The sequence below is a fragment of the Diorhabda sublineata genome, chromosome 6 (assembly GCF_026230105.1).
Source record: "Diorhabda sublineata isolate icDioSubl1.1 chromosome 6, icDioSubl1.1, whole genome shotgun sequence".
Lineage (NCBI taxonomy): Eukaryota > Metazoa > Arthropoda > Insecta > Coleoptera > Chrysomelidae > Diorhabda > Diorhabda sublineata.
Window position 1 is genome coordinate 5,288,424 of NC_079479.1, and position 24,781 is coordinate 5,313,204.

The 24,781-nt window shown below is 35.3% G+C and overlaps 1 protein-coding gene across 1 annotated transcript in view; it reads right to left on the bottom strand.

Annotated features, from left to right (window-relative positions):
* Positions 1-24,781, bottom strand: part of LOC130445081 (dynein beta chain, ciliary-like) — a 67,960-nt gene that overhangs the window by 10,199 nt on the left and 32,980 nt on the right. Inside the window, exons 10-18 of the mRNA XM_056780580.1 lie at positions 22,800-23,159; positions 20,979-21,369; positions 19,222-19,443; positions 18,759-19,146; positions 15,235-15,577; positions 11,534-11,902; positions 11,037-11,232; positions 9,039-9,257; positions 507-5,793 (exon numbers count right to left, since the gene is read on the bottom strand). Coding sequence (XP_056636558.1) covers positions 507-5,793; positions 9,039-9,257; positions 11,037-11,232; positions 11,534-11,902; positions 15,235-15,577; positions 18,759-19,146; positions 19,222-19,443; positions 20,979-21,369; positions 22,800-23,159 — 7,775 coding nt within the window. The remainder of the gene's footprint in view (positions 1-506; positions 5,794-9,038; positions 9,258-11,036; positions 11,233-11,533; positions 11,903-15,234; positions 15,578-18,758; positions 19,147-19,221; positions 19,444-20,978; positions 21,370-22,799; positions 23,160-24,781) is intronic.

Below are 24,781 nucleotides of genomic sequence, written 5' to 3' on the forward strand. Positions count from 1 at the left end.
ATGATTTATACGGAAAATGTATGAAGCAAGAACTCCCAGAAACAAAATGATAAGGGGATTCTCAGAAGAAATAAAGATGACAGAGAATGCGCAAAGAACCAGAAAAATTTCAGTTAACCCTATCAGGTAATCAATTATAACGTTTTTTTTTTCTAAAACTGTCAACTAATTGATAATCAAGATTTGATTTGATTAGAGATTTGAAAATTGTAGTATTGTAGCTGAAAAATTTTGGGAACCAATAGGCTAATCCAACATAAAGCTGAAAGGGAAAATTATGATCACATCTAGAATTATTGATGAGGATTCAAGATATCGTATAGAAAATAGTGATATCATCTACTATCTCTCATTGGTTGAATAACTTGGTTCAAGTATTCTAAAATTACCTTTAAACGGGTAATATAATCTAACAGATGGTCTACTGCTTTCCACTTATTTTCTAAGGTTATGAGGGTGCAACGGTATAGGAAAATGGTTACTTAATAGGTTCAATGTGCTCTCACCTGTAGTTTACATGCCCAATTTCGGCACATTGTTCCATTTTCTTCTCCAACGTCGCCAACCATTTGACCACCAAGTGGATGTTCTGTAAAATTACCCAATGTCCTTCCGCGGCAGCTACGTCCATAGAATTTTCAGCTACGATCTCTTGACCTTGACCCAACGAAACGCTGTGAAAATTTCCTTTATCAAATACGAAACCCAATTTCCTCCCGAGTTTTTCGACATCTTTAAGCGGATTTACACCGGGTGAAAGAATGAAAAACGTCGGTGTTTGCGCGCTAGTTTCCTCGTAAGATTTTTCAAATTCGACACTTCTCGCCGTTACGTATTTATTGCCGATTTTTTCTTCAATGAAACCTGCGGTAGCGTAAGTCATTCGATCCGGTCTTAAACATCGCATAATACACAATCTCTGTAGCGACGATTTATTTTTCCATTCGCCTGGAAGTTTCTCTTTTTCCGGGCATTCGCTATCGACAAACTTTTTCCACCTTTTAGCGGAACCTTCCAAATCTTTATCGATATTTTTAAATTCGTCCAAAGAAGATAACGCCTTTATAGAACCCCAATTGACGTTGTTCAAAAAGTCCACGGGGGAAGTTAAGCCAGGTAAAGACGGACAACGTAACAAAAAATCTAATTCGAACGCTTGAATTTCTTCTAGTTGAAGTAGTATTTGAAACGCCATCTGTGCGGTGAAAGTTAACTTGTCTCGTTCGAATAAACCTCTCGAAGTATACATGAAAACCGAGAAAGTTATACTATCTAATAAATTTAATACACGATCTTTTAATTTTTCTGCAGGTACGGCTTTACTTAAACCGTCTTTGAAAACGACGCTAAAAGCTTTTAAGGAAAATTGGTAAATGGCGTTGATTCGATTCAAGTCGTTTAATATGAAATATAAAAGTGAAGCTCGCGCGGCGCACGGTCTATATTGTTCCCGAGCTTCATCTATTTTAACAGAAGTTATTTTCGCTTCTTCCATTTTCACTCCAATCTCGTTCGCGGTTTTCTTCGTCGTTTCCAAGTTCAATACTAATTCTATATCATCCAGTATATTACCCGTCGCCGATGATAATCTGTATAGTAAATTATCTTCGCAAGTTTTTAACGTTATTTTAAAATCGTTCTGTTGTTTCGTTAAGCTGGATTTCAGAGCGTCCAAATCCGGTCTTTCGGCTTTTACTACTTCCGCCAACAGTTGTTCCTCCAAACCGTCTCGAGTAACAGTGAAATTTATTAGAGTACTCTGAGCTTGAATTTCCGGTTTGTAATGGGGATTCGCTAATTTTGTATGTAAAATCAACCTGAATCTAGGATCGTAATCAACTTCTTTATCTCCCACTTTAACGCACGTTCCTTTCTTAATCAACACTCTACCTAAAACGTTATCCAGCACAGCGTCTAACGTTTCGCCGATATTTTCTAAAAGTATTATTTTTCCATCGGAAAGACATTTTTCTATCGCATCGATGTAATTTCTTTGCGTCGGTCTCGCTACTTTTAAAGAATCTCCGTATTTAGTTTTTATCCATTTGATTCCTTGTAATTGGGGATCAATCATTAAAGGCCAACGAGCCGAATTTGTCAAAATGCAAGCGTTTTCCGTTGACATTCTATCGGTAGGTAAACCTTCGTTATTCCATTGAGCTATTTTCGCGTCGTCTGTTAATAAAGACAACGGATCTAAATCGTCAGTCATCGGTATGGGTACTTCCAATTTTGTAAGAAACGGTTTCCAATATTTATATAACAAATCCGAACGGTACTTCTTTGTAAAGCAACCTACGTACGAAATGAAAGCGCAAACTAATAAAATATCGCCAGGTAGTGTGACGATAGAGGCTTTGTAATCTTCGATAAGTTGTCGCCATCGGACGTTTTCGGAAGCTAATCCACCAACTAAACGATTGGCTATATCTATTTTCATGTTTGTAGCATCGGCTTCGGCTTGACATTTCATTTTTTCGTTGATAGCGTCATCGTAATCGGCTTTAAGAACGGCTAATTGTCTTTCTAAAACGTTCAATTTTTCCGTTAGTTCGGCTAAACGTTGTCGAGCTTCGTTCAATTCTTTATTGGCCGCCGCTAATGCTTTTCTTTTAGGTTCTACCACTACGAAAACGTCGTAATATTTCAATATGTTGATTACCCACGAACAAAGACCCGCGGCGGCTAGTGATTTCGTATAGACTTTTTCCGGAGAAAATTCTGGATTTTTCGTGTATTCTAACGTAGCTTTTACTACTTCGGGTGACATATTATCTTTGTCATACGTTAATAGATCGTTCAAAAACACATCGACTCTTGCCATCATTTGTTTACAGTCTTTCCAACCACGTTCTTTGGGAATTTTTCCTTTTTTTGAGAATAATACCAATACAGCAGCGCAAACTTCTACCACAATTTCTGGAGGAGAACCGAAAGATTTTAATTCGGTCAAATTATTTTTATTCAAAGTATTTAAAGCTTCTTGAGCTGCTATCAACGCCGGTTCGGCTTTCAATAAATCTTCTTGACATATTTTAGCTTTTACGCTTACATCTTCTTCGATAACTCTGACTTTGGCTTCTTCTTCGCTGGCGATTGCTTGTTCGGTTGCAACTTTCTCGTTTTCGGCGGATAAAACGGATATTAATTTCGAAGCCGCTTCGTTTTTGACTGCGAGTTCAACTTCTTGTACAGCCAAAACTTCTTTAAGAGCGTCTACTTCGACGGAAGTAGATGCAAGTTTGGTAATACCGTTTTCTAATCGTACTATGTTGTTTTTAACATCGACAGTTTTTTCGGTCAACAGTTTACCGTATAAATCAATTTGTTCTAAAAACGATTTGGGTGTTGTGTAATTATATCGCTTTTCATTTGCGAGATAAGCTTGTGACATTTCGTTAACGACGGTATGTACATAAGACATAAATAAGGAAACTGAACGGACCAGAGGTGTCGGAAGTACTTCTATTTCGGCTAAAAATCGCTCAGATACCGATTCCAAGGCTTCTTTAGGCCATTCGTGGAACCAATCGATCGATGTACAATTAACCAAAGCGGGGAACTTTCTCGCCCGTACTCGTAGAGTAGATCCAACCGGCGAAAAACATAAAATGATTTTCATTAATCTCCTTACACGATCAATGAAAAATTTCCAGCAATTTTCCCTTGTATCTTGTAAACCGATACCTTTAACTTCTCCTTTCATTGCGTTAATTACATTTTCGACGTCTTCGTCTCCCAGTAAATCACTTATCTCTCCGGAAGCGAGCATATCGTTGATTAAAACCAAAAAAGATTCCTCAGGTACTTGAGCGTCGGTCATGAGAAAAGCAATTCCGACACTTTTCAATCCGATTTTCAGATATAATGTAGCTATATCGGCTTTCATGTCATTCATGGAATAACCTTTCTTCAATTGGATTTGGAATACTTCGAAAGATGATATAAACGACGACAAGCGAGTTAATGATTGTTTTCCGGAACCACCGACTCCTACTAGCAAAGCATTTCCGCGAGGAGATTCCATAATTCGGTTAATACGACATATATGATACATCGCGTCTTCGAAAAGTACTAAATTCATTGCTGCTACAAGATCGTTGTATCCACCCAGAGCGTCGTTAAGTAAACGACTGAGATGTTTGAAATCTGCTATGGGGAAATATTTGGGATCTCCGATTCCTTCAGCGAAATGACAATATATTAGGGGCGTTTCAAAAACGACATTCTCGTCCAAATCTTCGAAACTCTTCTTCACCATATCCATCAATAATTTATTGAAGTTATTTTGATCAAAACGATCTACTAATTTATCTTTGTAAACTCTACTTGCTTCATGAATCCATAGTCGAATCATATCGTTATTAGTTTTAACTGCGTCCCCGGTAGCGAACAACATACCTTGGAAAATATTCGATAAATCTCTCAACGTGAACGTGTAATGAAATTTGACTGCCGTAGGTAAAAAGTTCGATGACATTTTGTAATGAAGCCCCAATGCAACGCTAACTATAGGCTCGCAAAATTTACTTTGACCCGGTGAAAATTTCTTTGTGGGATCTTCGAGATGTTGACTAAAAATTGAATTGTAAATATGGAAACAAGCATCTTGTGATGGAAAACCGACGGAAAATACGCAAAAATGTCTCTGTAATCGAGGATCGATCGTAAAAGAACCTGCAGTAGGATTCATGCAAGATATAAATTGTACGTTGTGTATATCTTTTAAGGTTAATTTTTGCCTATCGTACCAATGTTGATAGTCCATGTATTGTTTTAAAAGCGTATGCGGTTGTACTGTAAAATATTTATCAACTTCAGGCATATTCATATCGTCGATGAAATATATCATAATTTTACTTCCGGGTGGACCGTATACGCGACCGGCTTTTTTCTCCAAAGGTTTTTCTAAAATCCTTTGAAGCATTTCGGATGTGGTGTAAAAATTGAACGGTACGTTTGTGACGGCGTGAGCTTCTGTCAAAGCGTTCAATTTTTCCTGTACCATGACGGTTTTACCGCTACCCGCCGGACCTACTAACATAACAGGAGCTTTCTTATCCAATAAGTGATCTATGAAAAATCGAATTCTTGTAGTTTCGGCAGTATTAACTAAAGTCGCTTGAAGAGGAATATCGTGATCTAATTCGAAATCCGTCACTAGATCCGTCCAAGGGCAAAACTTTTTCGTTTCGTTCTCAATATAGAAGCTGAATACGTTTACGTTAGAACCAACTGGGAATTTGACTGTTTTGAATTCGTTCGTAAACCATTTGCTGAATTCGTTTCTCCAATCGATGATTTGATCTTGGAACAAACACGATCCGAACGACCAAACGACGGAAAAAGCGAAATATATTTCGTACCATTCTTTCGGACAATCGGTTGGTACGTTTTCCGGTGTCAAAAAACAGTCAAGTAGAAGACACAACATTTGAAGATGCGCTATATCAGATATGGGAGTGATTTTTTTAACTTTGGTTTTAACGTATTCCAAACAGGACGGTACATATTTATCGAAAAGAATTGTCAGGTTCGCTTTCTCAGATTGTATTTCTCTCGTATCTACCCAAGATGCAATGAATGGATTCCAACCCAAATCTGCCGGATTGATGTATAGGATTCCTGCTCTGGATACGGTAGCTGGAGTAGCTGTACGTAAATTGGCTATTTCGAATAAGAGTCTCATGGGTTTGGTTAAGGCGATGCGTTCGTTACTAGCAAGGGTTAACACTTTGTTGTCATCCATTAGAGTGTTCAGAGATTCTATCCACATTGGATCTATATCGCCATCTGAAAATATAAAATGAAAATGACTTGATAAAACTTTGTCTAGATACTTAGCCTCGTATTTCTGTAAAAGGAGATCTGACCCAAAGGCGTAACTGACAGTATTCCTGGTCGATACTATAAAAAGAATTGACTGCCAACAGCCCCGATCACAAAATATTTATGTTTAAAATATCGTAAAATATGAAACCTACAAAGAATATAGGAGGAAAGTGAAAAATCTGGTGAGAGTATCAAAATTGAATGCTTGGAGAAAATTTGGACAAATATTGGAATTGAATTGACAAAAAATTATTTTATAGACTGCTGAAAACTTTACGATGAGATAGGAAAACTCACACGATATCAATCAAGAACAGGAATGGAGATATGATAACATATCGAATCGATAGAAATCAACAATACAAATGCAGAGGAAGATGAAATAAAGAACATTTATTGCAAAAAAGAACACGAGGAAAATGGGAAAGTAACCAAAAAAGAGCTGGAAGAAGCAATTCATTCTTCAAAGAACGGAAAAGACGAAGACAAAATAACTGCTGAATATGATGAAAGTATACAAAAAGATGACAAAAAAAATGGTTCAGATGCATCGTAGAACCAACACTAGCAGATACACAAAGTGGATTTAGAAAAGGCTACATTTTTACACTAAAGGCAATTATAAACGAAGCAGACAGCGAAAAGGATTTCTCATTTATCGATATGGAGAAGGCGTCCGATGGAGTTCCAAGAGAAAAAGTATGGGAAAGTTTACGGTGGAGAGAGAAATGTGAATAACAAAGTTTTGAACTATATTTAGGCCCATATTGACATATGGTTGCGAATTATGGATGTTGAATCAGCAACAAAAAAATAAAATACAGAGATGAAGTATTTGAGAATGATTAAAGAAATGACAAGAAAGAATAGAATTAGAAATGATAGTATTTGAGAAGAGCTGAAAATAATACCAGTCACAGAAGGCAGTTGAAATGGTAGGGACATTTACAGAAAATTGGCAATTTAAGACAAGTTAAAAAAATTTGGTAGCCAAAATAAAACAAAGAAGAAAAAGAGGAAGACAAATAGAAACATGGGACGACATGATACGAAAAGTTTTCAATATGAAAAAGCTGATATCGAACAAAGTACAGAAGGTTGCTATGAATAAGAAGGAATGGACGAAAACTCTATATAGTTTAAATTAAATATTGTAATATTAACTTTTGTAGTCCTCCACCCTGAAGGGTAGAAAGGAATTTGATTATACTCCAATCTCGATTAAGATGCAGTAACCACCTATAAGAGAGAACACGGTTTTTACCTGTAGCTTGTGAAGCGGTGTAATATAAGGAAGGTCAAATAATTTGGTTTTATATCATACGATTGCGTGTATAGAATATTATTTTTTCATTGGATTCAATTGGACATGTATATTTCCTAATAATTTCGCCTTTTTTATAAATTGAAATTAAAAACCATAAGCGACGTGCCGCCATGCAATTTAAATTTTTCTATTTATAAGACTTAAAGTTAAATTTGTTTTGTGACAGAATAAATGATTTTCAATATATTGAAATGATCAGAAATCTAAAAGCAAGTAGGTACATAATGAAAATTTATAAATTATTGAGATTAGTTTTACTAGAGATAATAATTAAACTAAAGGCAGAAAATCGATAAAAAAAAATAAAAGAAATTGAATTGATATTTGTAAGTTAATTAATTATAGTTATTTTATATATAAGGAATTATTTATTAAAAATGATATATTCTAAAAGGATTGCATATGTACAAATCATAATTTGTATCATAGAATAATGTTATTAATTATAAATTAATATAAAACTTAGTGGAAGATTGATTTTTTTAAAAAAATATATGAAACTGTTGCCAAAATGACCCATAATAGTGAAAATTCATAAACTATTAATGAAATAAAAGTTTATTTAAAAACATAAATATAGGAACTGACAAGTATTTGAAAAGTGAAGGACATTGTGAGGAGACAAGAGCAAAAGTCTAGTTAGTCATATTATATGGTTGCTAAGAAAAAAAAAGGGAGGATCATTTTTTTGGAAAAAGAGTATCATCAGAAAAGAGAATGGGGAGTGCAAAGTTATAAGAAATAGAAGTTAAATTTGAATCAACATACAAAATAATTGCGAATTATTAAAGATGAATGGAAGATAAATATCTGGACTGAAGAAAATCCAATGAATTGAAGATTTGTTACTAATCCAATGAGTTGAAGATTTGTTACTGACAATTCACAGAAGTAAATGCAAGTTTTAGATCTGATATTGCAAGATATTATCATCTCAGGTCAGTTCCTTCACGTATTATTGGCCAATAATAATAATAATAGTAACAATATAAAATAATTTATAAAAAAAAAAGGAATATTACCTATACTTACTTTGACAATGGATAAAATTCCTTATTTGTGAGGTTAAGATTCCTTTTCCGTAGAAATAATATGAATTGTGTAGTATAATTAAATTTTGTTCAATGTATCATATGTAATCCTTCCACAGAAATAGAACTTCTTGATTATATCATATAAAATTGACATAATTTTTTAGTATTTTCCTTATATTGTACATCTAAATAATAGAATATTCATCTGAGTCGATTTATAACAGAGAACTGTGTAGAATTATCAAATTAGAGGAACGGCTAACTTCAGGTTAGACTCATAGGCGTACTCAACTACATTTTATTAAACTTTATTTGAATTAAAAATAATACAATTAACTTTTAACATAAAACTTTTATTGATTTGTTAAAAGGAAAAACATCCATAAGTTATTTATTTATGCCAGAACTCAAAGAGAGAATGAGTTTCATGCCCGGCAAATAACGTGCTAGCGACAACAATAGAAAAATAAAAACAATAATAAAAACAATAATAAAGGTAGAAATAAATAATTACAATATATTATGTCATACAACTACATTCACGTATATTTCTGATGGAGAATGGAAAAAAACTTGAAAATTAGTTTCAAAATGTCGCTTAGGCCTAATTTGTTTTCCAAAATTGTCCCATCTACTCAATTTAGCTCTAAAAACATCACAAGAAGTAAAATTAGAGTTTTTAACCTTCGAAAACGACAGGGTATCAAAATGTTAACATGGGAAAAACTCATCTGTTAATCAATTCTCTGGAGCGTTAAGTATATAACAAAAAATGAGCTGTCAGTCAGTTATTTACTTCATGAACACACCGTGAAAATAACAAATACTGACGGAAAATATCTTACCCAATACAATCCATTTGGGGCCGTCGCCAGTCAAATTTGCCTGATCTCTCATTATCACGGAAAACAATCCGTCTTTCCACTCTCTGGTCGCAGGATTTATGATACCGAAAAGCTCGTCGTTCGTAACCGCTTTTGGATTTAAATCGGCATAAACGGGTTTTTGTTTCAAATTGTAATAAGTCCTGTTGAGTGTTTTCCACACCATGGATTTACCAGTACCTTAAAAATTCGATATCCTTCCATTATAAACGTTGCAAAAGATAATAAAATAGTAAAAACAGACATTAAATTGTTCACGTTCGGATCTGATTAAAGTCAGTAAAAACATAGTTGATAGACAAGCATCTTTCTGATATGTCTCAAATCTCAAAAGAAAAAACCAAAAAATTTCCACAAAATAAAGCTTCAAAATCTTTGAGTTCGCTAACAGTAATTGTTTATTCTCTCAATACATCTATCCACAAGGTGTGCGATAGAAGTAATGAGACTTAATTTTCATTTACCAAAGGCTATTTACAAACAATTTTATTTGCTTCAAAGTACCCCTTCATCACGTAAACGCCGTCCGAGTCTTCATAGAATATAGCTTTTAATTGGTAATTCTCTATTAATTTTTTGGGTATTCTACATTTCGATTCCGAGTAAATAAAGACATCTATTTGATCTATGATAATTCTCTTAACACTTCACTGTTCTTTTTTTCTGTTTCGAAGTTTTCTAGCAAAATTTTTACACAAATCTCTATCTGCATGTTCTAATTATTCATTAATAATGGGGGTAAGGCCTGGTTAATGTTTGGAAGTGGACTCCATAAGAAAATAAAAATTATATTATTAATCGCATTATTACTTTTATCAACTAATTAAATCAATGGTAAAATCATGCAACGTTAAAAATAAAGTACGAAGAAAGGGAATCCTAGATCCAACTAACCTACGGTCTCACATACAGTTATTGAAACGAAGGTTCATTTCATAGGCTCTTTGTTATCTTTCTGTGTGACCGCCAGATCAGCGTTGTGATCGAGCGATGGAAAAATTAAATGTTCAACTACAAATTCATTATACTACATACAAAAAGCACGAATTACCTTGATTAGAATATAGGTGACACTGTTTAACGCATTCGCCAGTTAAATGTTGTATGATTTAAGTCAAAATTTTCATCCCTACCTTGCCCACGTCCATCCCTAGATAGCAGCGCCGCGCCATGGCTATTTCAAACATTTGAAGCCCCGACAACATGAGAACCACGCCGCTGTATGCAAGACCGGGATCTAACGTAATCTAACTTAACCTAATCATACCGAACCTAACTGAACCTAATCTAAAAAATTAAAAATTCAAAAAGTTTTTGAAAACAAATTGAGAATATTATGGTTTTTGAACTTTTTATTAGCCAAAAAAAATTTTGAAATTTCGGTTTTCAAACCTTTGTCGTCTCATGTTTATCTTAAATGCGCTGAAAAAATCAAAAGGGAAAAATATTAAATCATTTGTTCCACTTCCAAAAATAACCTCAACGTCTTCTGGGCTTTCCAAAAATGATGTGCTAGTGGAAAGCTTTTGCTATTGATGAAAATTGTGTTCCATAGACCTATTCCAACTTTTCATAAGTCTTGATTAGAAGTTTTCTGTGAATTCTGATTGTATCTCACACAAAAAACAAAACTTACAACACTGTCGAAGATATTGGGATTTAATTGTACGAAATTAGAATTCGACCTGAGAAAATGTAAGCACAGGATGGTAAACACGTTGCCAGATTACTTGCAGCGTTTTCAGCTTCAATATTTCTCTTGTGCTTTGTATTTCTAATTATCTAATCTAATCTAATCTACCAAACATGTAAGTTCTACAATCTGAGTGTATGTATAGGACTCAAATTTACACCTGTCCAATATAGATCAATCTTAAGACGTAATTTATTGATAGTAGCACTAGTTTATTGACAAGATAAAAGTTAATAGGAAAGAAATATCTGATTGTCAAGCTTTACCTGCAAAACCTATTATAAACACAGAATGTCTAACAGCAAACAATTCCTCTAATTGCACTACTTTCAATATAAACCCATCCTCGGGCTGCAATTTCAAATCAACTGCACTTTTTTTAACCATTTTCTCGAAGTCTGGATCACGTTTCCTGGGTACATCAAGAGCAGGAAACAAATCACCAATCAATCCCATGAAAACCTATAAATGTTCCATAAGTGTAACTTTTTTTTACAAAAATTAGCTCTATCATTCTAAAAAACTATTCAGATATCCAAAAATTGAAGTGCTCATTTTACAAAATGAAAATAACGAATGTAACGGTCTTAATAACTTATCGAAATCTTCTCTTGAATCTTCTAGATTTGTTCTCGTCCAAACCTTGAATTTGTTCTTTTATGCAGGCTAAATTATTTAAAAACCTCACACTGTATATGACACAATAATTAAAACGATTAAAAAAAGCATCTAATACACGACTAGTAGTTGTAAATATACTTACCGGTACGTCATCAGTTATTATTTTAGGAATGTTGAAATCTCTGAGCGCCCGCATAAGTACTTGATCCTCCGGTCTCTGACGATCTCCTCTTTTCAAAGATCCAGCCACCACCAACACCGATTTAATAGCTCTCAATCCCCAATCGTAGTGATCCTGTTTACTCAATAATTCTTTACACAATGTATATAAAGTTATAAATTTCCTTGCTAGTAATCTAGCTTCCATAAAACCTTCGGCGACCAACATGATTTCACAAATCAAAGCAAAATCCGGTACCACCATAGCGCAAGGTCTGAAAAGGGCTTTCAGGTTCTCGGGAAGTTCCGTTCTTCCCGCGTATCCCGGATTCATTGTGATAAATAAACCTATCTGTGAAAAGACTATTTTGTTTCAAATATATACACTCGTGGTAAAAAATAACGCACCACCCCGATTTCTGAAAATATTTTTTTGTTTAATAAATTCAAATTAATATTGCTATTGCTCAACTTCTTTTCAATCATTTTGACGCAATAATAAGAAATGTGTAGTAATTTTGAGTGATTTTTAATGAGTAAAAAAATAAAAAATCAAAAACATCGCAATACAACCAAATTTTCTTAAATACAAAACTTGCATTCTAAACAATAATGTTCCTTTTTTTAAAACGCTAGTAGTGTGTATTTTCGCCTCTGGATGTAATTGTTGCTAATATTCTTCTGGGCATGCTTTCAATTTGGTGCTGTATCACTTCTTGAGGTATGTTCTCCCATTCCTCTAATGCCGCTTGCTCAAGCTCATCTAAATTTTTAGGAGATGGATTCCTACGACGAATTCAGCATTTTAAAATGTCCCAGACATGCTCGATAGGATTCATATCTGGACTTCTTGGTGGCCAGTCCAGAGTATGAATTCCTACTTCGTTTAGGATATTCAGAACATCTGCCGCAATATGTGGTCTAGCATTATCATGTATTAAACTAAAATCATCACCAATAAATGGCCCAAACGGAACGACGTGATTTTCAAGAATGTCATTTATGTATCTTGCTGCATTAAGGGCGGGTCTAGAAAGAGACACTAATTCTGGTGCGGGCATCAAATCAAATTCCTCCCCAAAACATGATAGATCCTCGCCGTCTTCGAATTTATTTGATTACATTCATCTGGACCTCTTATACTAATTCTTATCTCATCATTTAATATAACAAAGCAAAGGTGCCTGTGTAGACCAGCATTTTAAAAATGTCTTCTTATTGATCTATCAGAGGAACTTCTCGTTAAAAGCTGTCGAGCTCGATACTTGTCATTGACCGATTTCTTAATAAATTTAATTGCAAAAAACGGTCATCTCGAGGAGTTAAAACTGAAGGACGTCATTGTCCATGCCTCCTAGAATGTGAAACGGTCTTTCGAAATCTTTGCATCAATCTGCCAATGGTTGTGTGATGTACGCCAAACAGATTTGCCACTCACAATAACTTTGTCCCAGTCCAACTAACTCGGCTATTCTTTCAGCTTCGCATTCACTTAACTGCCCAACTCTATTAATTTTTTGTTTAACTAGTCTCGACTTTAACACACCTTGATTGACTTGAATTACTGCTGTCCACAAGTTGGTACAAAAAAAGAATGAAAGAAACCTGTGAAAAACCACATAAACAGTTATTTGCTAATAAGAAATTTTGCTACATTTTATCTCTAACATTTAAGATACTTTTTGTGATAGAAAAAAAACCCAAAAGATCAACATTTTAGGTTTTGATATTGAAATAAAGGGTGGTGAGTTATTTATGTATGTGTAGTAACGGTCTTTATAGAAAATTCACATGTAATACTTGTTACAATTGTTTTAGTAATTAAGTTTCGGGAATTCGGTCATAAACCTGGAAGCTGGCAACACTGCGTCGCGTTGTCTTTATCCTTTATCTAAGGGACCTATCATACTAGAGGATTGCGAGCGTCTTCAAGGCGGAGCGGGCTTGCCTTGATTCAAAACTTTTTCAATTACACTGAAGTTAAAGTTTGTGATTTTTTGCAGTGTACCCTTTGTTGTGTTTCTTAAGGAAATTGATGAGTTTTGGATATTTGTTGATATGAACATTTTGTTTTATTGCGAAAGTACTTTTAATTATCGACAATGTAGACTATAAAGTAGATTTTTTCCAGATTTTAAATTTGTCTGAAAAATAAACGTTTTCCGTTGGGTTTTTCGCCTTCTTCTGGTGACACCACTTCATAAAGAGCTCGTACTGTTTTTCGTACCTTGCACGAGATTTATCCGACAACGAATTAAGGCCGCATTGCTTTCCTCGGTGAGATCAGGTGGCGTGGATTCGAGTTAATGTTTTCTTTTTCATCATCATTCATTGTTTTTCATTAATTTAGACAAAACTTAGGATAAAACAAATAATTTCCGAAAATTAAAAATTTGAGGTTATGAAAAATCATCGATGTGAAACTGTCAACTGTCAACATTGGAGTGGCTAGAGTCACATTGAAGGAAGTTAAAGTTGTCTACTCCAGAGCGTCCCGAAAGTGTTTTGCAGTACGGAACTATCACTACATGGAACAACTTTCAGATGGCGTCGTCTAAAACTAATTACAAAAGTCATGAGATTGATGATCTTTTCACCTCTAATCCTATTTAAATGCAATTAAATTTGTTTGAACGACAATGAAAGAATATGTCACGTTTTCTTTACATAAGATCTCAACTTACTGTGATGAATTTTTCAAACAATTCACTGTTGACAAATCGAAAACGTGTAAGGACGAACCAATGCCGACAATATTGTTGAAGAGTTGAATATAAATTCAAATGGAGATTCTAATACAAATTCAGACACCGATAGCAGCGAAAATGATGAATATTCTGGATTTATCAGATATTGAAGTACTTTACGACGAATATGAACAAGCTACAATTGAAAAAAGAACTTACACACATTTGACTTTAATGAGGTTCCAATAAATTTGTAAAGTTTGGTTTATTTACTCGTAGATTCCATTTTTTGATATTTCTGTAATATTTTTCTTATTTAATTGAACAGCTTGATGTCCTCACCGATGAATTATAAAAAAAAATGGGTAGAGCGATCCACAAGGTTTTATCGTGCCGCATTCAGAACTACGACAGAAACTAAATGAATCAGATCTTCACTGGATATGATCCTCTCAACCGTAAATAAAGAAATTGTTAGAAATTGAATGTCTAACAGTAAATATCTTAACAAAAATGTAATTAAAGAAATTTATGTCAGTGACTTGCGATACACGCTTTCTCTGTGCAACTAACTCATCAACACCCTCTGTATCTAACCCACTCGTTATTGACGGTGCAATTCAACAATGTGTTACACACCCTGTAGTCTTGAGATTGGTCAATGTGACTTTTTTATTTACCAATATGAAGTAACACTTCAAACTAACTCACTCAACTAGCGTAGAAGAGATCAAAGGACCCGTAATCGTGGTTCTAAACGAGTAAACTTCTGACAATTACCAAGAACGCTACGAATAGTTGTGTATAGTTCGTATTCAGCTGCTCCGAAAAGCGTTTTGTTAGTGAGTTTGATACTTGTGACCTTAGAGCTAGAATTCAGCATTATGAGAATTGTAAGATTTGAAATTTCTGTACAGTTGTGAAAGTCGAAGATAAAATTTAGTGTTCTATTCCCGGAACTTAATCGCCACACCTCGTATAAATTGAAAGTGCTTACTGTAGGAGTTAGTTGTATCTCCGCTCCTAGAAAGAAGAAAGTTTTCTTCTTATCTTTGATCGCATCTTGAATAATCTTCACTTGTACAGCTACTACGGACAATACTTCTATGGATATTCTATTGAACTCGTCAAAACAACCCCAACAGCCCGTTTGCGCTAATCCTTTATAAATGTTACCGATCGATTTATAATCCATCTGTTCCGAACAGTTGAAAACGTACACCATCATCCCTAAAGCTTTGCCAAGATCTTTAGTGGTTTCCGTTTTCCCGGTTCCTGCGGGACCAGCCGGAGCGCCGCCCATAATTAAATGTAAGCTCTGTGTCAAGGTTATGTAACATCTAGAGAGAAAAAAAACGTCATGAATGATATGTTGAAAATATTTATTGATTTTGTAAATCGAATATACGTGATTATTTTACCCCAACCTCTGAAGGGCACTATATAAAAGAGAAGTTCATGTGAAACTATTAATTAATAACCAAAAGTTTTTTAGATTTTCAAATAATAAGATTTGAACATTTATCTCACGTATAAAAAAGTTTTCCAATACTTTTTTTTTAAATATTTATCCCCAATGAATTCAAATAAACATTGACGCTGATTTGGATGTCTTCCCTGATATTCTCAGGCGTATCAATAAAGACCGTGAACTCTTTAACATCGTGAAGAAACGAAAGATTGCATATCTTGGCCATATAATGCGAGGCCATAAATATCAATTCCTTCAGCTGATAGTCGAGGGCAAGATTGAAGGTAAGAGAGGATTGGGACGGAAGAGGATGTCATGGTTGCGGAACATGAGGCAGTGGACGGGTATACAAGATATTCAGACATTGATCCATACCGCTAGAGATCGAGAAGCCATGAAAAATGTGGTCGCGAACATCCATTAATGGATAAGCATTAAAAGAAGAAGAAGAAGAAGATTAGTCAGTTGGTTAGAATTTCTCTTTTATGTTTTGGCTCTACGCAAATAAATAGCTGCATCAGTAAAGGTTCCGAGTTGGATAAACCCCGAAAGCATAACTACTTTTTGGTTCTATACGGTAGCCATAACTTGTGTGTTGGTGGAGATTGAATTGGATATTTTTCAATTGGGTGGGTGTATTCATAGTTTTATTAACATTTTATTCCCAGCGTATTGAATTGAATCCACGTTTTATCTCCTATCAAATCTGCTTCCATAAAGTCTGTTTATCCCTCTTGTCGAAACCTTATATTTTACGATGATGATCCCAGAAGTATCTGGCTCATCAGAGAAAATAGAAAAATTATGGGAAAAAATATATTTATTTTTCATCGTAATCTCTTTTTAGCTACATACACTTTTTCCAGCGATGTATTCTTCATTGTTGGAACATCTTTGACCACCGAAACATTTTTTCAAGTCTGGGAACAGAAAATAATTCGTGGGGGCTAAATCTAGCGAATAGGGTCCATGAGGTAGCAATTCAAACTTTAATTAATTTTGGCCATTGGAATAACAAATGTGTGAGCTGGTCTTTTTAGCCAAAAGCAGTCGTTTTTCTTGATTTCTTCGCTCAAAAGTTGTAATCAGCTCACATAATATTCACCGTTGATAGTTTTTCCTTTTTTATGATTGTCAATAAAAATTATCAAACGCGTATCCCAAAAAACTAACGCCATGGCCTTGCCTGCAGATGGAACGGTCTTTGTCTTCTTTGGAGTCGGTTCTCCCAGTCTATTGTTTTGATTGTTATTTTGTTACGGGTGTGAAGTGATGGACCCAAGTTCCATCCATGGTTATGAAACAGCTTCAATGAAATGCCCACTATGTCTGCTAGCTCGCGTATTTTCAGTCGACGATCATCCAGTACCACTTTGTGGATTTTCTTCAACATTTCTGTAGTCATCACCTCATTTGGTCGACCACTACCATGCTGGTCTTCGCCTCCTACGACCTCGCTTAAACTCTGCTACCCAATATTTTACTGTTGATAACGAAGGATCACTCTCACCCAAAGTAGAATCTAGTTCAGCTTTTATATTGGTTGGTATATTTTTTCCATAATTCCAAATTCACAGAAATCGTTCACTGTTGATGGCTGCCAAAGAAATACTAAACAACGTGACGTCTTCAAATTTGAAATAGTGGCGTCTTCAAATTTGAAATATATGCTGTATAGATTATGTACTTTCTAATACAGTGATATTTTTCAAGCAACTACCGCCGTTTCTAGGCCAGGCTAGGTACTTCTTGGACCTGTCATTCACAATATGTATCCGCCTCATTTAACGACAGCTACTTGGTATCCGTTCTAATTAGCTTGTAGTATATTTAAAACACTTATATATCTCTGGGTAATTTTGACCATATCTTGCCAATTTCTGCGATACGGTTCTCTTTAAAGTATGTTATATTCGCGCCAATTACGCCAAATACGGATACCCCAACTATGTCTTTCGCTCTTCTTATCGATCTTTGTGCCCTTTCTCGAGTAAAAATTCTTGGTTTTCCACATTTTAGAAGGTTCAAACATATTAGTTCCGCTATAGCTTGATAAATACTTCGATACTCCGGCTTGAAATGTTCTGGCATTGAAAAATTCGGACTTTGTCGTGCTCAAGGATCCATCCGACCAAATTATAAATGCTTCTTCTTATTCCCAATTGTCAAATGTCAAAAAAATCAAATTTTTGTTTACAAGGCCATTTTGATATTTTATTACTATTGTGTCATACGTTATAAGGAAGATTGCATATCATTGCTCATAAGAAAAAACCCAATTGTGACAGATACGTATAATAGACGTTCTTTCACAACGACAATGCACCCGCAAACACAACCCTTTCTGTTTAACGGTTTTTGCCGAAGCATAAGATGCGTACAATGCCTCACGTACTTTACGAACCTGACCTAGCCCCGTGTGGCTTGTTTTGGCAAACCAAAGCCAAGCATGTAACAGAACCACATTCCACGAAATTTTTCAATATTTCGAAGCTATTATCACTTTCACGCATTGATTTCTGCTTTTCCTAATAATAAACTGTTCCTTCTTCGTTTTTTCTATTGATATACCATTTCTTTTAATTATGAATTCTTTTAATATCCGGCAAGTCCTTAACTTTATTAACTACTCTCAGAACTTTATCCACTGTAGGTAACTCTAAGTAACTTTAAAAGAAAAAAGAACGATGCCGCGCCGCGTTTCACCCGGGATGTTCACGTACTGATCACGCACTGAACATTGTTTTGGTTTACTATTTTTCTTCGATAAATAGACTTTCATAGTTTACATCTTGTAGAAGGGAATACTTCGTTGAACTTTACAGAGGCATGAAAGGATCCTACAACATTGAAGAGGTAAGGAAACAAAAAAGATAAAGGAGATGTTAGCTATTTCTACAGATAAGTACAAAACACGAACCGAGTACCGATGGTGTTATAATGAAGAGTATTTTGATGGGGATAACGTTGTTTCGTGAAACATTTGAAATTTCATATTCTTTTCCAATTATTTTTATATCCTCCTCGTATCAATGTGAAATGTAGCTTACCTATCAGTTAATGGTGTAATCACAAGACGCGGTGTGTTGCCTAAATATTCGTAAGAATATCTGAATTCGGCGTCGCAAATATTGGCGAAACAATCCTTTCTTGTATCATCCCATTTATGTCTCAATTGACTTTGCCATTGAAAAGCTTGCGAGTTTTCCACTTTCATCACAATCATCTTGGCTACAACGTCTCTCGAGTGTACATCGATCGTACATATAGTCATAATTTTTTGACGTTCACCCGGCGTAAGATCGCCCAGTAGTAAAGAAATCAAAGCATTCAACTGATTAATTTGTTTTCTTTGATAGTCTTTCAAAGCATTTTCGTAACCTTCTTCTAATCGAGCAAAAGCCAAATTCACTTCAGTGTTCCACCATATTTGAGTACCTGTAGAAACATTCCAATAATTAACTTTTCGTGATAATACGAGTCAAATTGACCAAAGATGTAAATTTTGGTTACCGCATAGAGCCGGTTGAGCTGGATAATCGTAAATCCATAATTCTCTAGGTTTTTCATCATATGTAATGACACATTCGCTGAATTGTTGATGAAGGGTGGTGCGCATCGCATCAATAACTCTATTTAACCACGTTTCGACTTTACCAGTGCAATCGCATAATCCGACGAAAGGGACAATCTCTTCGTTTTCTTTGGATTTCATCGCTTTGGCTCGTTTGGAACCTGAAAATTAATAATGACCACTATAATCACAAAAAAATCAAATTTAACACTTTTAACAAATCACTTAATAAGTCATATGACATATTTTTTGATCATTACATCAATGTAATCTCCTTCAAGAGCAATACAATCATTCCAATGCTTCTCTAACTTCTCGATGCCGTGCTTGTAGAAGGATTTGTCTTCTATTTTACCAATTGCTTCTTTATTTGTGCTGAATTTCTTACCGCTGAGCATTTTTTGAGATCAGCGATAGCCAGTAGTCACTGGGGGCTAGATCTGGGCTATACGGTGGGTGAGCAAGCAATTCTAAGTATAATTCGTTCAATTTAACCATCGTTTCCGTCGACTTGTGAATCGGTGCATTATTTTGGTGAAACAGTAGTTTTTTCTTCGCCATAACCTTCACAGCTGACTGTTGTGCCTTTGAACGCTTCGGACGTAGTTCACCGGCTGCAGTCCACTCAGATGATGATCGTTTTGACTCCAAAGGGAAGTGATGGATCCATTGTCAGATATTAACGCAAAAAATCTGATTTATTACGTGTAAATCTGGCCAAACATTACTCTTCGTGAGTAAATGCGTCACCCACTTTAAAAAAAGTTTCCTTATGGCCTAATGCTCATGCATAATTGTAAACACACTGCTATCTCTCCCAATTTCGATTCACGATTAGATATATCCAATTTCTTGACTTTTTTGATGTTTTGTGGAGTAACCACTCAATTGGACGACCCGAACACTCACCATCATCGGTGTATGTACAACCCCGTTTACTTTCAGCAAACCAATAACAAAGGTCTCTTACCGATGTAACATATTCCGGATAACACTATTGAAGCCATTACTGAACTTGTACAGTGTTTTTTTCATAAAAATGCATTGATAAATTAACACATGAAATTGTTTTGAATATAACAAAAGTAACTTCACTTAACCGGCTGTCATTTTTTTCTGACTCATCGAAATGTCATGAAATTCTGAAATTTGGTACTTCATAAAGTCATATAGATTTACCAATTGCAGCGCCATCTTTGTGTCAGTCACACGACTTATTAATCGATATATTATATTCCAATTTCAGTGATCATTTCGTTTTTTCCATTTCTTCCTTTTTCGCATTGATTGCTTGGGAAAATCTATTTCGCAATTGGATAAAAATCTTAAAAAACAGATTAGCTATGGAAATATATACATGAAAATGTAGCTCTTCTTCTTCTTTCTTCTATAGTAGGTCTATCATCTCTCATTCACCGTTAATGTTGATTCTTACACTGTACCTGCAGTGTTTCTGGGTAAATTGAGTAGCCTAGTGGCACTATTAACCGGAAAAAAAAGAAAGATGGGGGCCCAGATGAGGAGCCTACTTGCCAGAAAACTAACTCAAACTACCGATAGAAAATCGCGAATATGGAAAAAGTAACTCAAGTAATAGAAATTACAAAAATTGGAATCAATCTTGATACAATTGGTATTTAAAAATGATTGAAATAATATTAAATGTTTCTATGTTTAGCAACTAAAAATACCATACCTTGTGAATCAAATATTAATCGTCCCAATGAATCGAATAACTTCGTCAGATGTCGCTGAATGAGCTCCGGTTGGTTACCATTAGATAATATATCGAGTAGATCGGCAGCTGAAACGAAATAAAATCTCGGAAACGCGAGTCTTTTCGTTTCCAAATAATCGTTCAAAGCTTTTTCGCACAACGTTAAATCTGACAAAAGAGTATCTAATTTGTCACTCAAATTCGGTTTGTTGGTAGCCTTAACTATATTTGGGGTGCTCGACAAATCTTTTAAAACTTCTTTAAAATCTCTATCTATTCTATCGAATCTCTTAGAATCTTCTGGTAACTGATTTCTTATGTCTTCGGATCCGATGAAAATACTCTCGAGATACATCCACTTTCTTTGTACCTAAAATAAACGATAACACTTTTTGTCGTCCCCCAATAGAAAAAATTATGTTATAATCAAAAACATGTAAATAGACTGATTCGAAACCAATAAAATGAAAATTTAAGTTCTCGAAATAAAAATGAACGAAGCTCGACTCATAAAAACGTGAACTTACCCTACGTCAATCTATATTTCATTAAAAACCAGCAGAATGTATTAACAAACTAAAAAGGAAATTAATCAGATATATTATCGGTATATAAAAAGTAGTGATGGTAACTGTCATAGAAGAGCATAGAAGAGCCAGTGACATTAATTTGAGACTTATTTTTTGAGAAAATGTCCTATCCGTGAGAAAGAGCCCTGATCGCGGTTATAAGGGTGAAGCATATCGCAATAAATATGTAAAAAAACGCCCATCTTTTTGATTGATAGATAATCAATTGTCAGATCGATTGGAGGAATTTAGTAGGGTGACAGAACGTCCCCCACATGTCGTGAAAGCTCCATTTTTCAGTATGTTGTTGTCTCGACTATTTCAAGTATATTGGACAATTGGCAGAACAAAATGGCGGCTCTAGCTACCTCAAAGAACGGACTTGAACAACTTGTATGCGCGCCCTTATTACGTGATCTCTACTGCATATCAATTTACGTTATGAATGCTTCAAATGTTCAAGTTGGAAATTCAATATAGTGATATTTATCCTTGTCACGCTACCTATACACCAACACTGTCTGTCGCACGTTTCGAAAACCAAGTTATCGTCTTCAGAAACTCAATGTAAACTGTATATGTATATAAAGATGTAGACAATCAGCATGTTATTAGTATCATGTGACCAGCGAAAACAGATTTAATTGGGTCTAAGGTAAAGTATAAAATTGGTTTATGTGCAAGGAAAACGTTGTAGAAACGGTACTTCTAAATTCTTTACGCCCTTATTCCTCTTTTTCAGGATATGGTTTTGTTTTGGAGCTACAGCTTGCTGTCGTACCCGTTTCTTCGGTGGTTTACTTGACGGTCTTCTTTTGTTAGATGACTGGGTACCTACCCAGTCCCTACCTTCACTGCTGACTTATATAACTCATCTAACTTATCTAATAACATGGTCTGCTACTGGTTCACGAGGTTCTTGATACTCAGAACCCGATCGTATATAACCAATTTACAATGCTTTGGTTCTACAGATATTACAAGAGTGCGGTAAAAGCAATAAATGAAATGTGCTAAGCACACATATAACCTCACTTTTCAGCATAGTTACTCAACAGATAAGAAGAAAAGAATAACGAAACTCGGACACTACTATTGTACATTATTGTCGACTGTTGAATTCTAGATTGTGGGAAATTGTAGTAGTGAAATAAACCGTGGTGACACATTCTGATCATTTATACAGACTCACAGATACGTTACAGAGAACTCTTATAATTAAATTGCTAACCTCAAAATAAACATTTGTAACTTGGTCCGCATTCGAAAGTTTTTTCTGCCAATCGGAAACTTCGTCCAAGAAAAAATCAATGAATTTGGACGTCATCATATTTTGAAGGGCGACCTGATTTTCTTCTAGCATCTCGATGACCTCTTCGCCGAGTCTGAGAATTCGAAGCTTCGTTCTCTCGTGTGTTTCGAAATCGAATTCCATAACACTCCAAGTGGCGTTCAATTCTTTGAGTACCTTTTCCATCGCCATTTCTTTCACCGATTTATCAACAATATTTTTAACTTCCTCTTCGTATTCGTGAAGATGGAGCGCTAGGAGATCACGCAACGTTGTCTCGTCGGTCATCACAAATCTCACCTATTGAAAAAATACGTGTTAAGTAAAATGTATTGAATTAAGAGCCCTCCGTTTATAATTGCGAAGCCAAATTCGAAATCAATGTGCATTTTTATATAAATTTAAACCCACGGGATAATATGATGATTATTTACTCTATACCGATGTTATGTTAACAGTTAACGCCAATTTCTGAAGATATAGCATTGTAGTCTTGACAACCACATCTGAAATGATATAAATCCATATACCTCAAATGTCACACGATTCCAACGCACATATTCGCCTTGACATCTCTATACGATCGACTTGAACGAATTCGTTTTCTAGAAAATGATTTTTCAGTTCTCTTAGAATACGAGGTCTGGATATTAAATATCGAGACTGCGTGACTAGAGGGCGCCCTAGACGGGTAGGATGAAAAACTAGTAATGCGTTAGGTATCTAGAAATCTTGTCTATGCACGTTCCAAAATACGTTTCCGTCACTATTATAGTGACGAAAAACAGAAGCAACGTATCAATCTCAAATTTCTCATTAAATTGTAAAAAACTTCTACTAAGTGCTATAAATTGTTGCAAGAGATCTATGGGGACAGTTCTCTATCTCGTGCACGTGATTTTGAGTGGTATATACGCTTTAATGATGGCCGAGAGAGCGGTGAAGATGACTAGCGCCTAGGTCGCCCTGTAACTGTTTGAACTCCGGAAACAATGACCAAAATCAACCAAATTGTTCGTACAGATCGTCGAATAAGCATCCGCATGATTGCCGAGACTCTAAACGCCGATCAATAAACGGTTAGAAAAATTTTACACGTGGAATTACACGTGATACATGACAAAAGTCTGTGCAAAGTTGGTGCCAAAAAATCTGACCCTTGACCAAAAGCTCTCGCCTCAACGGGTGTACTCAGATTTCCTTGAAAGATTAGAAAAATTATTGTGCAGCTGGATATTTGGAATCGCATTATACAATTTTGTAACAATATTCATAATAAACCAGACCCAGGAAGTCTATTAGATGTCGAGCGGAAATTTTGTTTTTAGCTACACATTTTGAACACCTACAGTCTTTCAGATTCTTTTGGTAGAACCCTCTGGTTCAAAAATTGGTGAAAATAAAATTAAATTCATGGAGTGAAACAAATAATCTCGCTGTATGGTCAAATAGCTGCTGTGGCCAAAACCGGAACATGAATATGTTGTTGATATACATGTGGATTTTAAGAACAAATTCTAACCTCACCGAAATCACATATGGAAGTCGATAAAGCACAGCATCTTAAGGAGGACAAAAAAGAGAATCAAATGCCCCACTCACTGGTGCATGCAACAATTGATTGTAGCGAACTAGAAATAATTATTGTTGTCACAAGCACAAGAGTGCGAGTCCTGTTACACTCGAGCAGTTTTAATGGTGCCTGCCGAGCGGAGATTCTTGTGATCTTGATTTTCTGTAAGCTGCAGTGCCTTGATACAATCAGCTATCAAGACATACTCTCACTTCTGGGCGTCTACAGATGAATTTTGCGTTCATGAGCCAGGGATGCCTGTCGAGTAAGTCTTGTCAATAATGCTCTAACTTGGAAGAGCATCTGCCGTGGTAGCATTGGAAAACAGAGTCAGGCTAGCGACTTTTCT